Source organism: Cetorhinus maximus, chromosome 29 (genome assembly GCF_964194155.1).
Source record: "Cetorhinus maximus chromosome 29, sCetMax3.hap1.1, whole genome shotgun sequence".
In the NCBI taxonomy this organism is placed as follows: domain Eukaryota; kingdom Metazoa; phylum Chordata; class Chondrichthyes; order Lamniformes; family Cetorhinidae; genus Cetorhinus; species Cetorhinus maximus.
In genome coordinates this window covers 7849992-7862482 of record NC_135907.1, presented here as the reverse complement: position 1 = coordinate 7862482, position 12491 = coordinate 7849992, and the positions used below count along the sequence as shown (strand labels likewise).

The 12491-nt window shown below is 41.1% G+C and overlaps 1 protein-coding gene across 2 annotated transcripts in view; it reads left to right on the top strand.

The window, feature by feature from the left end:
• The window catches only part of LOC144669596 (myosin-9-like), a 183936-nt gene that overhangs the window by 109035 nt on the left and 62410 nt on the right, over positions 1-12491 (top strand). For both annotated transcript variants that reach the window (XM_078532119.1, XM_078532118.1), the window contains 2 exons: positions 2249-2370; positions 7248-7317. In XM_078532119.1, coding sequence (XP_078388245.1) covers positions 2249-2370; positions 7248-7317 — 192 coding nt within the window. The remainder of the gene's footprint in view (positions 1-2248; positions 2371-7247; positions 7318-12491) is intronic.

Below are 12491 nucleotides of genomic sequence, written 5' to 3'. Positions count from 1 at the left end.
ATTCAGGAGGATTTTTTTTGTATAGAAGCTCAACAAGAGAGGGCCAGTTCTTGACTTAGTTTTAAGGAATGAAGCTGGACAGGTTGAAAGTGTAACAAATGGGGAAGCAATATGGTGCAAGTGATCATAATTCAGTTAGATTTAGGGTAGTTATGGAAAAGGGTAAAGATAGACCAAGATTAGAAGTCCTCAGTTCAGGAAAAGTTAATTTTACTAAGTTCAGGCGTGACTTGATTTAAAGTGGTCTGAAGATAGCTACTTGAAGGTTAAATCAGTGCCAGATCAGTGGAAGGCATTCAAGGAAGTGATAGTGGGTTCAGAGCAACTATGTTCCCTTAAAGAAAAAAGGTGGGACCAACAAATCCAGAGTCCCCTGGATGTTAATAGGTCTTGAAGGAACGGTAACAAGGAGGGTAAATGAAGATAATGCATTTTATGTAGTCTATGGATTTTGATGAGGTCCCATATGGTAGACTAGTTACAAAAGTAAAAGCCCATGGGTTCCAAGGTAAAGTAGTAAGTTGGGTCCAAAATTGGCTCAGAAGCAGGAAGTGAACGGTAATAGTCGATGGGTGTTTTTGAGAGTTAAGGCTGTTTCCAGTGGGATTCTGCAGGCTCAGTGCTAGATTCCTTGCTTTCTGTAGTGTATACCAATGATTTGAACTTGAACCTAAGGTACATAATTAAGAAGTTTGCAGATGATACAACAGTTGGCCGTGTGATAATCAGGGAGAAAGCTATCGACTACAGACTAGTCAGGCGGGCGGAACAGTGGCAAATGGAGTTCAATCTGGAGAAGTCACTTTAGAAGACTAACAAAGGAAGGGAATACATGATAAATGATAGGATATCGAAGTGTAGAGGAACAGGGACCTTAAGAGTGCATATCCACTGATCCCTGAAGGTGGCTGGACAGGTAGATAAGGTTGTCAAGGAGGCATATGGGATACTTGCCTTATTAACTAAGGCATAGAATATAAGAGCTGGGAGGTTATGCTGGAGCTGTATAAAACACTGGTTAGGCCACAGCTGGAGTACGGTGTGCAGTCTGGTCAGAGCACTATAGGAAAGATATGATTGCACTAGAGAGGGTACAGAGAAGATTTACGAGAGGTTGCCTGAAGTGGAGAATTTTGGTTATGAGGAAAGATTGGTTAGGCTAGGGTTGTTTTCTTTGTAACTGAGGAGGTTAAGGGGAGATTTAATTGAAGTGTATAAAATTGAGGGGTCTACTTAGAGTGGATAGGAAGCCCCTATTCCCTTTGGTTAATGGTCCACAGCCATGGGGCATAAATTTAACATGAGAGCTAGGTGTAGTAGGGATTCAAGGGAAGGTGCTGTCACCTAGAAGATGATGGAGATCTGGAACTCTCTACCTGAAAGAGTGATGGGGTAGAAACCCTCAATATTTAAAAGTATGGATATGCACTTGAGTGCCATAACCAACAAGGTTACGGACCAAGAGCTGGAAAGTGGGATTAGGCTAGATACCACTTGTTGGCCGTCAAAGATGCAATGAGCCGAATGGCCTCCTTCCATAGTGTAAATTTCTGTGATTGAGAGAAATGTGATCCATGCCTTGTGAGAAAACATTATAAAAGCTCCTTGAAAAGAGAGAAAATCTTTAAAGATTTTAAGGCACTAAGTGAAGTAGAAAATGTTGATCCTGGGCGCACTATTTCAAGTTGAACCCTAACTTCAGAACAAAAGGCCATGATAAAAGTCAAATTTGGGATTGATTTTAGGAAGTACCACACAGTGATAACTGGAATAATTGTTCAAGTGGAATAGTGGAGGCATAATCTAGTAATTTGAGGCTGTTGGATGCTATGAGGGAGCAATTGTGAATTTCTATTCAGGGTAAGAATGATGGATTGAATAAACTCTCCCTCCAATCCCCCAACCTTTACTGTTTGGAATAATCCAAGAGCAAAATAAAGGAGGAAACAGTGCATCTATTAACCTGGTAAATCAAAATCATTGCCAAAAATAGATTTTTTGGCTAGCCTTGCATTGTCTCCCAACATTTAGTGGAGAAAAACCTGCATAGTTTTAAATAAAACCTCTATAAATTTGGCAGTCTCTCAGTTGGCAAGAACTGAGGAAACAAACTATGAAAGTTGGATTTGTGTATTTTAGGCTAGTTACTTTAGCCTGATCTGAGGCATAGGCCATCAGCATAATGCCAAAAATTGTTACCAATATACAATAAAGATGTATAAAATCCTGTTCCTCCCTGATTTAATAGTCTGGAAAACTGGAAGCTCACCTTGTTTTGGAACAGCTACGATGCAATGGTGTCCTTGAGGGTATTCGTATCTGCAGACAGGGCTTCCCCAACCGGATTGTGTTCCAGGAATTCCGCCAAAGGTAATCTTCCTTAACCTTTTCAGTAGTGGATTTCTGTTGATCTGTTGCACAATAATGTGTATATATCTGAGTTCAGTTCCCTGAGATGGGATGGCGTCTCTTGGCTCATGAAGCAAAATAGCTTTAGCAAAGAAGAAAATACTTTCTGTTCCTTTCTTTCTGGTTTTCTGGGTGAGAGGGCAGGTGACCTTCCAATTCTGTCCTTCTCTATGACTGGTCACTAACCATGTAGAAAAGCTACTTGGAGTTAACTTCTTGTAAAGAACTACCAAGTTTACTGCTTTTTCCAGTGATCTGACCGGTTCTATGGGCAAGCACACCATAAGCGAATGTGGCTTAATTAAGGAACACCAGCACTGATTTAAGGGAAATTTGTATTTGATTAGGTTTTTTGATGAGCTAACAGAAGATTGATAAGAGTAATAATGTTGATGTCGTGTACCATGCTAAAGTCCTGATAGCTAGTGGAAGGGTGAAACCAGAGCTAATCTTTACTCAGTTTAGATTTATTCAGAGTGAAAGATTATTATTATATTATAAATGTTAAGTGCCACATAACAGACTTGTCAGCAAAGTTAAAGCCTAGGGAATAAAGGGGACAATGGCAGCATGGATACCAAGTTGGCTGATTGATAGGAAACAAGGTATTGGTGAATGGTTGTTTTTCAGACTGGAGAAAGGTATGTGGAGGGGTTCCCCAGGTGTTGGTATTAGGACCACAGCTTTTCTTGATCTATCACCTAGTTTTTGGCAACCTCAAAATTTGCAAATGACCCAAAATGTGAAGATATTGTGAACTGTGAGGAAAACTTAAACAGGCTGGTGGAATGGACAGGCACGGGGAGGATTAAATTTAATGCAGAGACGTATGAAGTGATACATTATGTCTATCCTTGTTCTTCCTACTAATATAAAATAGTGGATACAATTCTAAAGGGGTGCAGGAGCAGAGAGAAAGGTGATTGGCAGGTTGAGAAAGTTGTTAATAAGGCAATTGAGATTGTGGGCTTTATATCCCAGTGAGGAGGAAGGATTCTAGGAAGAGGATAAACCAATCATGGTTAACCAAGGAAGTTAAGGATAGTATCAAATTGAAAGAAAAATAACATACAATGTGTCAAAGATTAGTGGCAAGTCAGAGGATTGGGAAAGTTTTAAAAACCAACAAAAGATGACCCAAAGAATAATATAGAGGGAGAAAATAATCTTTAAGGGTAAACTAGCAAGTGATATAAAAACAGACAGTAAGAGCTTCTTTAAATTTATAAAAAGGAAGAGAGAGGCCAAAGTGAACATAGGACCTTTAGAGAATGAGGCTGGGGAAATAATAATGGGGAACCAGGAAATGGCACAGGAGTTGAATAAATACTTTGCATCGGTCTTCACAGCAGAAGACACTAATAGCATTCCAAAAATGCTAAATAATCAAGTGGCGAAAGGTGGCGGGGGGGAATAAATACAATAACTATTACTAGAGAAAAAGTACTAGGGAAACTAATAGGGCTAAAGGCCGATAAGACCCCTGGACCTGATGGGTTGCATCCTAGGATATTAAAGGAATTAGCTACAGAGATAGTGGATGCACTGGTAGTAATCTTCCAAGAATCCCTGGATTCTGGAAAAGTCCCAGAGGATTGGAAAACTGCCAAAGTAACACCCTTATTCAAAAAGGGAGGGAGGAAAAAAAGCAGGTAATTATAGGCCAGTTAGCTTAACATCCGTCATTGGGAAAATGTGAGAGTATTATAAAGGATGTAATAACAGAGCATTAGAAATGCATAATATAGTCAAGCAGAGTCAGCATGGCTTTGTGAAGGGGAAATCATGTCTGACAAATTTATTAGAATTCTTTGAGGAGGTAACAAGCAGGATAGATAAAGGGGAACCAGTAGATGTAATATATTTGGATTTCCATAAGGCATTCGATAAGGTACCGCACATAAGGCTACTTAAGATAAGAGCCCATGGTGTTGGGGCTAGTATATTAGCATGGATAGAGGATTGGCTAACTAACAGAAGGCAGAGAGTTGGGATAAGGGGCGCATTTTCAGGATGACAACCTGTAACTAGTGGAGTGCCGCAGGGATCAGTGCTGGGTCACAATTATTTACAATATATATTAATGACTCGGATGAGGGAAGTGAATGTACTATCACCAAGTTTGCAGATGACTCAAAAATAGGTGGGAAGACAAGTGGTGAGGATGACATAGTCTACAGAGGGTTATAGACAGGTTAAGTGAGTGGGCAAAAACTTGGCAGATGGAATATAATGTGGAAAATATGAGGTTATGCACTTTGACAGGAAGAATAGAGGAGCTGAATATTATTTAAATGGAGAAAAACTGCAGAAAGCTGCAGCACAGAGGGATTTAGGGGTCCTCGTGCATGAATCCCAGAAAGCTAGCATAAAAGTTCAGTAATAGGGAAGGCAAATGGAATGTTGACCTTTATTTCAAAGGGAATGGAGCATAAAATAGGGAAGTCTTGCTAAAACTATACAAGGTACTAATTAGACCACACCTAGAAACAGTTTTGGTCCCCGTATCTAAGGAAAGATATATTGGCATTGGTGGCAGTCCAGAGATGGTTCACTAGGTTGATCCCAGGCATGTACAGTTGCAACAACACTTCCCTATTTTTATACTCTATTCCTTTAGCATTTATTGTTTTGGTTTTGGTTCCCTTACTTGAGGAAGGATGTAGTTGCAGTGGAGGCGGTTCAGAGGAGGTTCACTAGATTGATTCCAGAGATATGGGGCTTGTCTTATGAAGAGAGATTGAACAGTTTAGGCCTATACTCGCTAGAGCTTAGAAGGATGAGAGGAGATCTAATTGAGGCATATAAGATGTTAAAGGGGATAGACAAAGTAGACGTGGAGCAGATGTTTCCCCTTCTGGGGCATTCTAGAATGAGAGGCCATAGTTTACGCTAAAGGGTGGTAGATTTAAATCAGATGAGGAGGAAATACTTTTCTCAAAGGGTTGTGAATCTGTGGAATTCACTACCTCAGAGTGCAGTGGATGCCAGGACACTGAATAAATTTACAGAGGAGATAGACAGATTTTTAATTAGTAAGGGGTTGAAAAGTTATGGGGAGAGGACGGAAAATTGGAGTTGAGGCCGAAATGAGATCAGCCATGATCGTAATGAATGGCGGGGCAGGCTCGAGGGGCTGAATTGCCTACTCCTAGTTCTTATGTTCTTATGTTTAGAAGAATGAGAAGTGACCTTATTGAAACATATAAGGTTCTTAGGGGGTTGACAGGGTAGATGCTGAGAGGTTGTGGGAGAGTCTAGGACCAAAGGGCTTAATCTCAGAGTAAGAGGTCGCCCATTTAAAACAGATGAGGAGAATTTATTTTCTGAGGGTACTGAATCTGTAGGATTCTTTACCACAGAGGGCTGTAGAGGCTGGGTCATTAAGTATATTCAAGGCTGAGATAGACAGATTTTTAACCAGTAAGGGAATTGAGGGTTATGGGGAAAAGGCAGGATTATCAGATCAGCCATGATCTCATTGAATGGTGGAGCAGACTCGATGGGCCGAATGGCCTGCTTCTCCTACATCTTATAAATAATGACAGTGTACAAAAGCAAGGAAGTTATGGTGAACATTTTACAAAACATCCCTTTGGTCTCAACTGGAATATTATGTCCAGTTCTGAGCACCACACATAAAGGATGTGAAGGCATTGGAGAGGGCACAAAAGATTTATGAGAATGGTTCTGGGCTGGTGAGGTGGGGAGATGAACTTCAGTTACATGGATAGATTGGAGATGCAGGGGCTCTTTCTTGGAGAAAGTTGAGAAGAGATTTGATAGGGGTGCTCAAAAGTCATGAGGAATCTGAACAGTGCAGATGGGGAGAAACTTCCCATTGATGGAAGGGTTGAGATCAAAAGGGCTGTGATTTAAGGTGAATGGCCAAAGAACCAAAGATGACATAAGGAAAAACGTCTTACTCTGGTTACGATCTGGAATATACTGCCTGAGAATGTGGTAGAAGCAGATTCAATCATGGCTTTCAAAATTAATAATTATCTGAATAGAAAAAATTGTGGCTCTACTGGGGAAAAGGGGGAATTGGACCAACAGATTAGGCACAGACACAACGGGCTTCCTTCTGTGCTGAAAACATTCTATAATTCTAAACTTAGTGACAAGTTATGACATCAAATTCAATAAATTTGGTAATTTGTGGGCTGGAACCGAAAATGGATACAAAAGCTGAGTTGTCATTACAAACATGACAAGTTCTTCCCTGAAGGTTGTTACTGAACTAATCATCCCCACGTTGTCTGAACTGAATTAACTCCAGTCCCACACTATTCTTAATGCCCTTTGGGTAAATAGAATTGAGCAATGAATGCTGCCTTGTCAGAGTTGCCCATAATCCCAATAACAAAAATGGTGCCAGCCACCCTGGGTAATTTATTTCCAGCATGACTTTCTTGTGCTTTATCATCATCCATAATATGGTGCTTGCACTGAGCTCGTTGAACAGAAATGGATTCTTTGCATTGCTGTCTTAACTGGTTCTGGTTCATATTTGATAATGGGTGTGAAGGTAATCAGAGCAAGGAAACTCATCCCTAATTGACACTTGCTAGCCGGATCATAGTATTTGGTAAATGCATGGAAATTAATCTCTCTTGATTGCATGTGCTAATCTAGTAATGGAACAATTGTAGCAATATTTTGTAGAAGTAATTCTCAAGTCATTCAACCTATACTGACAGGGTTTTGTTATTTATAGTTTAGGTAGATTGCCAGTATCTGCTTTTTTTTTAGCAGGCTTTAATAGTAAGTGCTGTGTATAAATGGGATAGTCAGTTATTTTTTGTTTTGACTTGTTTCTTGTAATTCTCTTGCAGATATGAAATCCTTACTCCTAATTCCATTCCTAAAGGTTTCATGGATGGAAAGCAGGCTTGTGTACTCATGGTATGTACTTTTAAAGCTGTTACTGGATTTGGGGGTATTTTCTAGCTTGCCTGTAATTTTTTAATTCATTCATGGGATGTGGGTATCATTGATAAGGCCAGCGTTGAATGCATGATGTGGTCATGTGATCACATTTAGTCTCTCCAATATCTGTTTTAATATGAAGCATGGTTTCTTTTTTAATGCAGCTGAGATTGGTGTATGATCAAATCCACCCAGTTCCTCAGCTGCTTGTAATGCTGTAACCTGGCTGATGGAATCCTGAGAAGTGTCATTTCTGTTCACTTAAACTCTATGAATACGCTCATAGAATGTTGCAGAACAGGAGGCCACTCGGCTGACCTTGTTCCTGCCAGCTCACTGCAAGAACGCGAGTACTACTCCCCTGCCTCTTCCTGGTAACCCTGCCCATTCCACCTGTCCTCTTGAAGTCTATAATTATCCTCCTCACAGATCACAATACTTCCAAGCTTTGTATCATCTGCAAATTTTAAAATTATGCCCTGTATTCGCTTGCCTGGGTCATTAATATAGATGAAGAAAAGCAGCGGTCCTAATATTGACGCCCCCCCCACCTCTCAACTTTGTATCCATGCTGCCACTGTCCCTTTTATTTCATGAGTTTCAACTTTCCTGGCAGGCCTGGTATGTGGCACTTTATCAAACACTTCTTGGAAATCCATATATACCATGTTAACTCCATTACCCTCATTGGTACTCTGTTACGTCTTCAAAAAAAATTTCAGGCAAGTCAGTTGAGCATCATTTGCTTGTAACGAACCTGTGCTGGCTTTCCTTAATTAATCCACGTTGGTCCAAGTGACTATTAATTTTGTCCCAGATTATTATCTGTAAAGGCTTTCCATCACTGAAGTCAAACTGTAGTTTGAATTTATTCTTGCACCTCCTTTTTTAAAACAAGGGTATAACATTTGCAATTCTCTCATGTTCTGGTGCCACTGCTGTACCTAAGGAGTATTGGAAGACTATGGCCAGTGCCTCTACAGTTTACACCCCCCCTTCCCTCTGTAGCCCCATATGCATTTGATCCAGTCCTGATGACTTATCAACTTTAAGTATAGCCATCTAAGAACTCCTCTTTATCATTTTTTAGCCTATCCAGTGTCTCAGCCAGTACCTCTTTATGATTTGGCAGCAGCATCTTCTTTGATAAAGACAGATACAAAAGAATAGGTGGAGTCAGAGTAAGGGAGAAAATCATCACATCTAAATCAGGGTTACTGTGCAAGTATGTGAATGCACGGAGTATAGTACATAAGATTGGGGAGTTACAAGCACAGATTGCCATGTGGAAATATGATGTTGCAGCAATGAGAGAGACCTGGCTCAGGGAAGTGCAGGACTGGGTGTTAAATATCTCTGGGTACAAGGTGATCAGGAACGATAGGAAAAAGAAAAAAAGGAGGAGGGGTGGCAGTATTATGAACATATGAAAAAAGGAGCAGGAGTAGGCTATTTGGCCCCTTGAGCCTGCTACGCCATTTAATAAGATCATGGCTGATCTGATAGTAAACTCAAATCTGCATCCCGCCTACTTCTGATAACCTATCAACCCCTTGCTTGCCAAGAATCTATCAACCTCTGCCTCAAAAACGTTCAAAGAATTTGCCTCCACTGCCTTTTTAAGAAAGTTCCAAAGACTCTCAATGCTCAGAAAAGATTTCACCTCATCTCTATTTTAAATGGCCTACCCCTTATTTTTAAACAGTGACCCCTAGTTCTAGATTCTCCCACAAGAGGAAACATCCTTTCCACACCCACCCTGTCAAGACCCATCAGGATCTTATGTTTCAATCAAATCACCTCTTACTCTTCTAAACTCCAGGGGATACAAACCTAGCCTGTCCAACCTTTCCTCATAAGGCAACCTGCCCATTCCAGGTATTAGCCCAGTAAACCATCTCTGAGCTGCTTCCAATGCATTTATATCCTTCCTTAAATAAGGTGACCAATGCTGTACACAATACTCCAGGTGTGACCTCACTAGTGCTCTGTATAACTGAAGCATAACCCCCCCCCCCCACTTTTGTTTTCAATTCCCCTTGCAATAAATTATAACATTGTTAGCTTTCCTAATTACTTGCTATACCTGCATACTAGCCTTTTGCGAATCATGCACTAAGGCACCCAGATCCCTCTGCATCTCGGAGCTATGCAATCTCTCACCATTTAGATAATATGCTTCTCTTTTATTCTTCCTGCTAAAGTGGACAATTTCACAGTTCCCCACTTTATACTTCATTTGCAGGTCCTTGCCCCCTAACTTAACCTATCTATATCTTTTTGTAGCCTCCTTATGTCCTCTTCACAACTTACTTTCCTACCTATCTTTGTGTCATCAGCAAGTTTGGCAACCATCCCATCCATCCCTTCATCCAAGTCATTTATATAAATTGTAAACAGTTGAGGTCCCAGCACTGATCCCTGTGGCACACCACTCATTACACCTTGCCAACCTGAAAAAGATCTATTTATGCCTACTCTCTGCTTCCTGTTAGCCAGCCAATCACCTATCCATGTCAATGTACCCCTGTACCATGAGCTTTTATTTTGCACAATAACCTTTAATGTGGCACTTTAGATTTCCAGAAGGCATTTGATAAGTACTGTACATCCACCAGTACTCCTTTATCCACAGCACATGTTACTTCCTCCAAGAACTCCAATAAGTTGGTTAAACATGATTTCCCTTTCACAAAACCATGTTGACTCTGCCTGATTATCTTGAACTTATCCAAGTGCCCTGCTATAGCTTCTAACATTTTCCTACAACAGATGTTAAGCTAACTGCCCTGTAGTTTCCTGCTTTCTGTCTCCTTCCTTTTTTGAATAATGGAGTTACATTTGCTGTCTTCCAATTGAATGGGACCTAGTACCTAGGGAATTTAGAAAATTAAAGCCAATGCATCAACTATTTCACTAGCCACTTCTTTTAAGACCGGAGGATGAAGTCCATCAGGACCTGGGCACTTGTCAGCCCGCAGCTCCTTCAATTTACTCAGTACCACTTCTCTGATGATTTGTAATTTTCCCCGAGTTCCTCTCTTCCATTTCCTGATTTATAGCTGCTTCTGGGATGTTACTTGCATCCTCTATAGTAAAGACTGATGCAAAATACCTGTTCATTTCATCTACCATTTCCTTGTTTTCCATTATCAATTCTCCAGACTCACTTTCTATAGGACCAATGCTCACTTTGTTAATTCGTTTCTTTTTAAAATATGTATAAAAACTCTTACTATCTGTTTTTATGTGGTTGGCTTGCTTTCTCTTGTACTCTTAATTTTTCCCTCCTTATTAATCTTTTAGCCATCCTTTGCTGTTCCTTGTATTCTTTCCAGTCTTTTGGCCTTCCACCTACTTTGCACATTTATGTACTTTTTTCTTTAAGCTTGATACTATCTTTAACCTTTCTAGTTACCATGGATGGTATGTCCGTCCCTTGGACTTTTTCTTACTCGTTAGAATGTATATATTCTGTGTATTCTGAAATATCCCCTTAAGTGTTTTCCACTGCATCTCTATTGACCTATCCCTTAACCTAACTTGCCAACTCTGCTTTCATGGCCTCATAATTGCCCTTATTAAGTTTAAAAACATAGTCTCAGGCCCACCCCTCTCCCTCAAACTGAATGTAAAATTCAATCATATTATAGTTGCTGCCTAGGGGCGACTTCACTGAAGTCTTTAATTAATCCATCTCGTTGCAGAATACCAGGTCTAATATCGCCTGCTGTCTGGTTGTCTCCAGAACATGCTGTTCTAAGAAACTATCCCGGAAACATTCTCTGAAGCCCTCATCTAGAATACCTTTGCCCATCTGACTTGTCCAGTCTATGTGCAGATTAAAATCTCCCATGATTATCGCCGTGCCTTTCTGACAGGCTCCCATTATTTCTTCCTTTATGCTCAATCTTACCATGTGGTTACTATAAGGGGGCCTGTACATGACTCCCACAAGTGACTTCTTGCCTTTACCATTTCCCATTTCTCATCTCTACCATAACCGTTCCCACATCTGGTTTCCTGAACTTAGGTCATTCCCCCTCTATTGTGCATTATATAACATTATTAACTAACAGAGCCTACTTTTCCTCGCTTCCTGTCCTTCTGAAATGTCCTAAACCCTTTAATATTTAGGTCCTAACCCATGTCCTCCTGCAGCCATGCCTCTGTAATGGCTGCCCCAGCACGGTTGAGGTGTTGAATCATCCCAACGGTACAGATCCCACTTTTCCCAGTATTGGTACCAGTGCCCCCCACACCAGGCTTTGAGCCCACATTCATGTCACTAATCTGATTTGCCCTATGCAAATTTGCATGTGGTTCAGGTAATAATCCAGAGATTATTACCTTTGAGGTTCTGCTTCTTAATTTGGTGCCAAGCTCCTGATACTGACTATGCAGAACCACCTCCTTTGTCCTGCATATGTTGTTGGTACAAACACGGACCACGATGGCTGGGCCATTTCCCCCCCTCTCCCCACTGCAAATTCCTCTCCAGCCCTGACTAGATGTCTCGAACACTGGCACCGGGCAGGCAACACAATTGTCTGGACTCATGCTCTTCGCTGTAGAGAATGCTGTCAATCCCTCTGACTATACTGTCCCCTACTACTACTATATGCCTTGTAACTTCCCCTGCTTGAATGGCTTCCTGTACCACGGTGCCATGGCCAGTTAGCTTATCCATCCTGCAGCCCCCACTCATCCAAACAAGGTGAAAAAACCTGTTGGGCAATTGCAAGGGCTGAGGTTTCTGCAGTCCTGCCCTCTGGGTCCCCTTACCTGCTTCACTTGCAGTCACACCCTCCTGTCCCTGACCAAATCAGAAGACTCTTATCCTAAGGAGTGTGACCGCCTCCTGGAATAAAGTGTCCACTTAGCTTTCCCCCTCCCTGATATGCTGAAGTGCAACCTCCAGCTCAATAACTTGGCACCGAAGTTCCTGCAGCCGCAAACACTTACTGCAGATATATTTGCCCTGGATCACACCGGTTTCCAGAAGCTCCCACATCCTGCAGTCGTAGCACATCACCTTTCCTGCCATCTCCAATATGTTAAGTAATAATTGCTAGTTAACAAAGCCTACACCTCCCATTAGGTTTTTGCACTGCCAATTAACTTTACAATACTGATAAAACAATACCGTT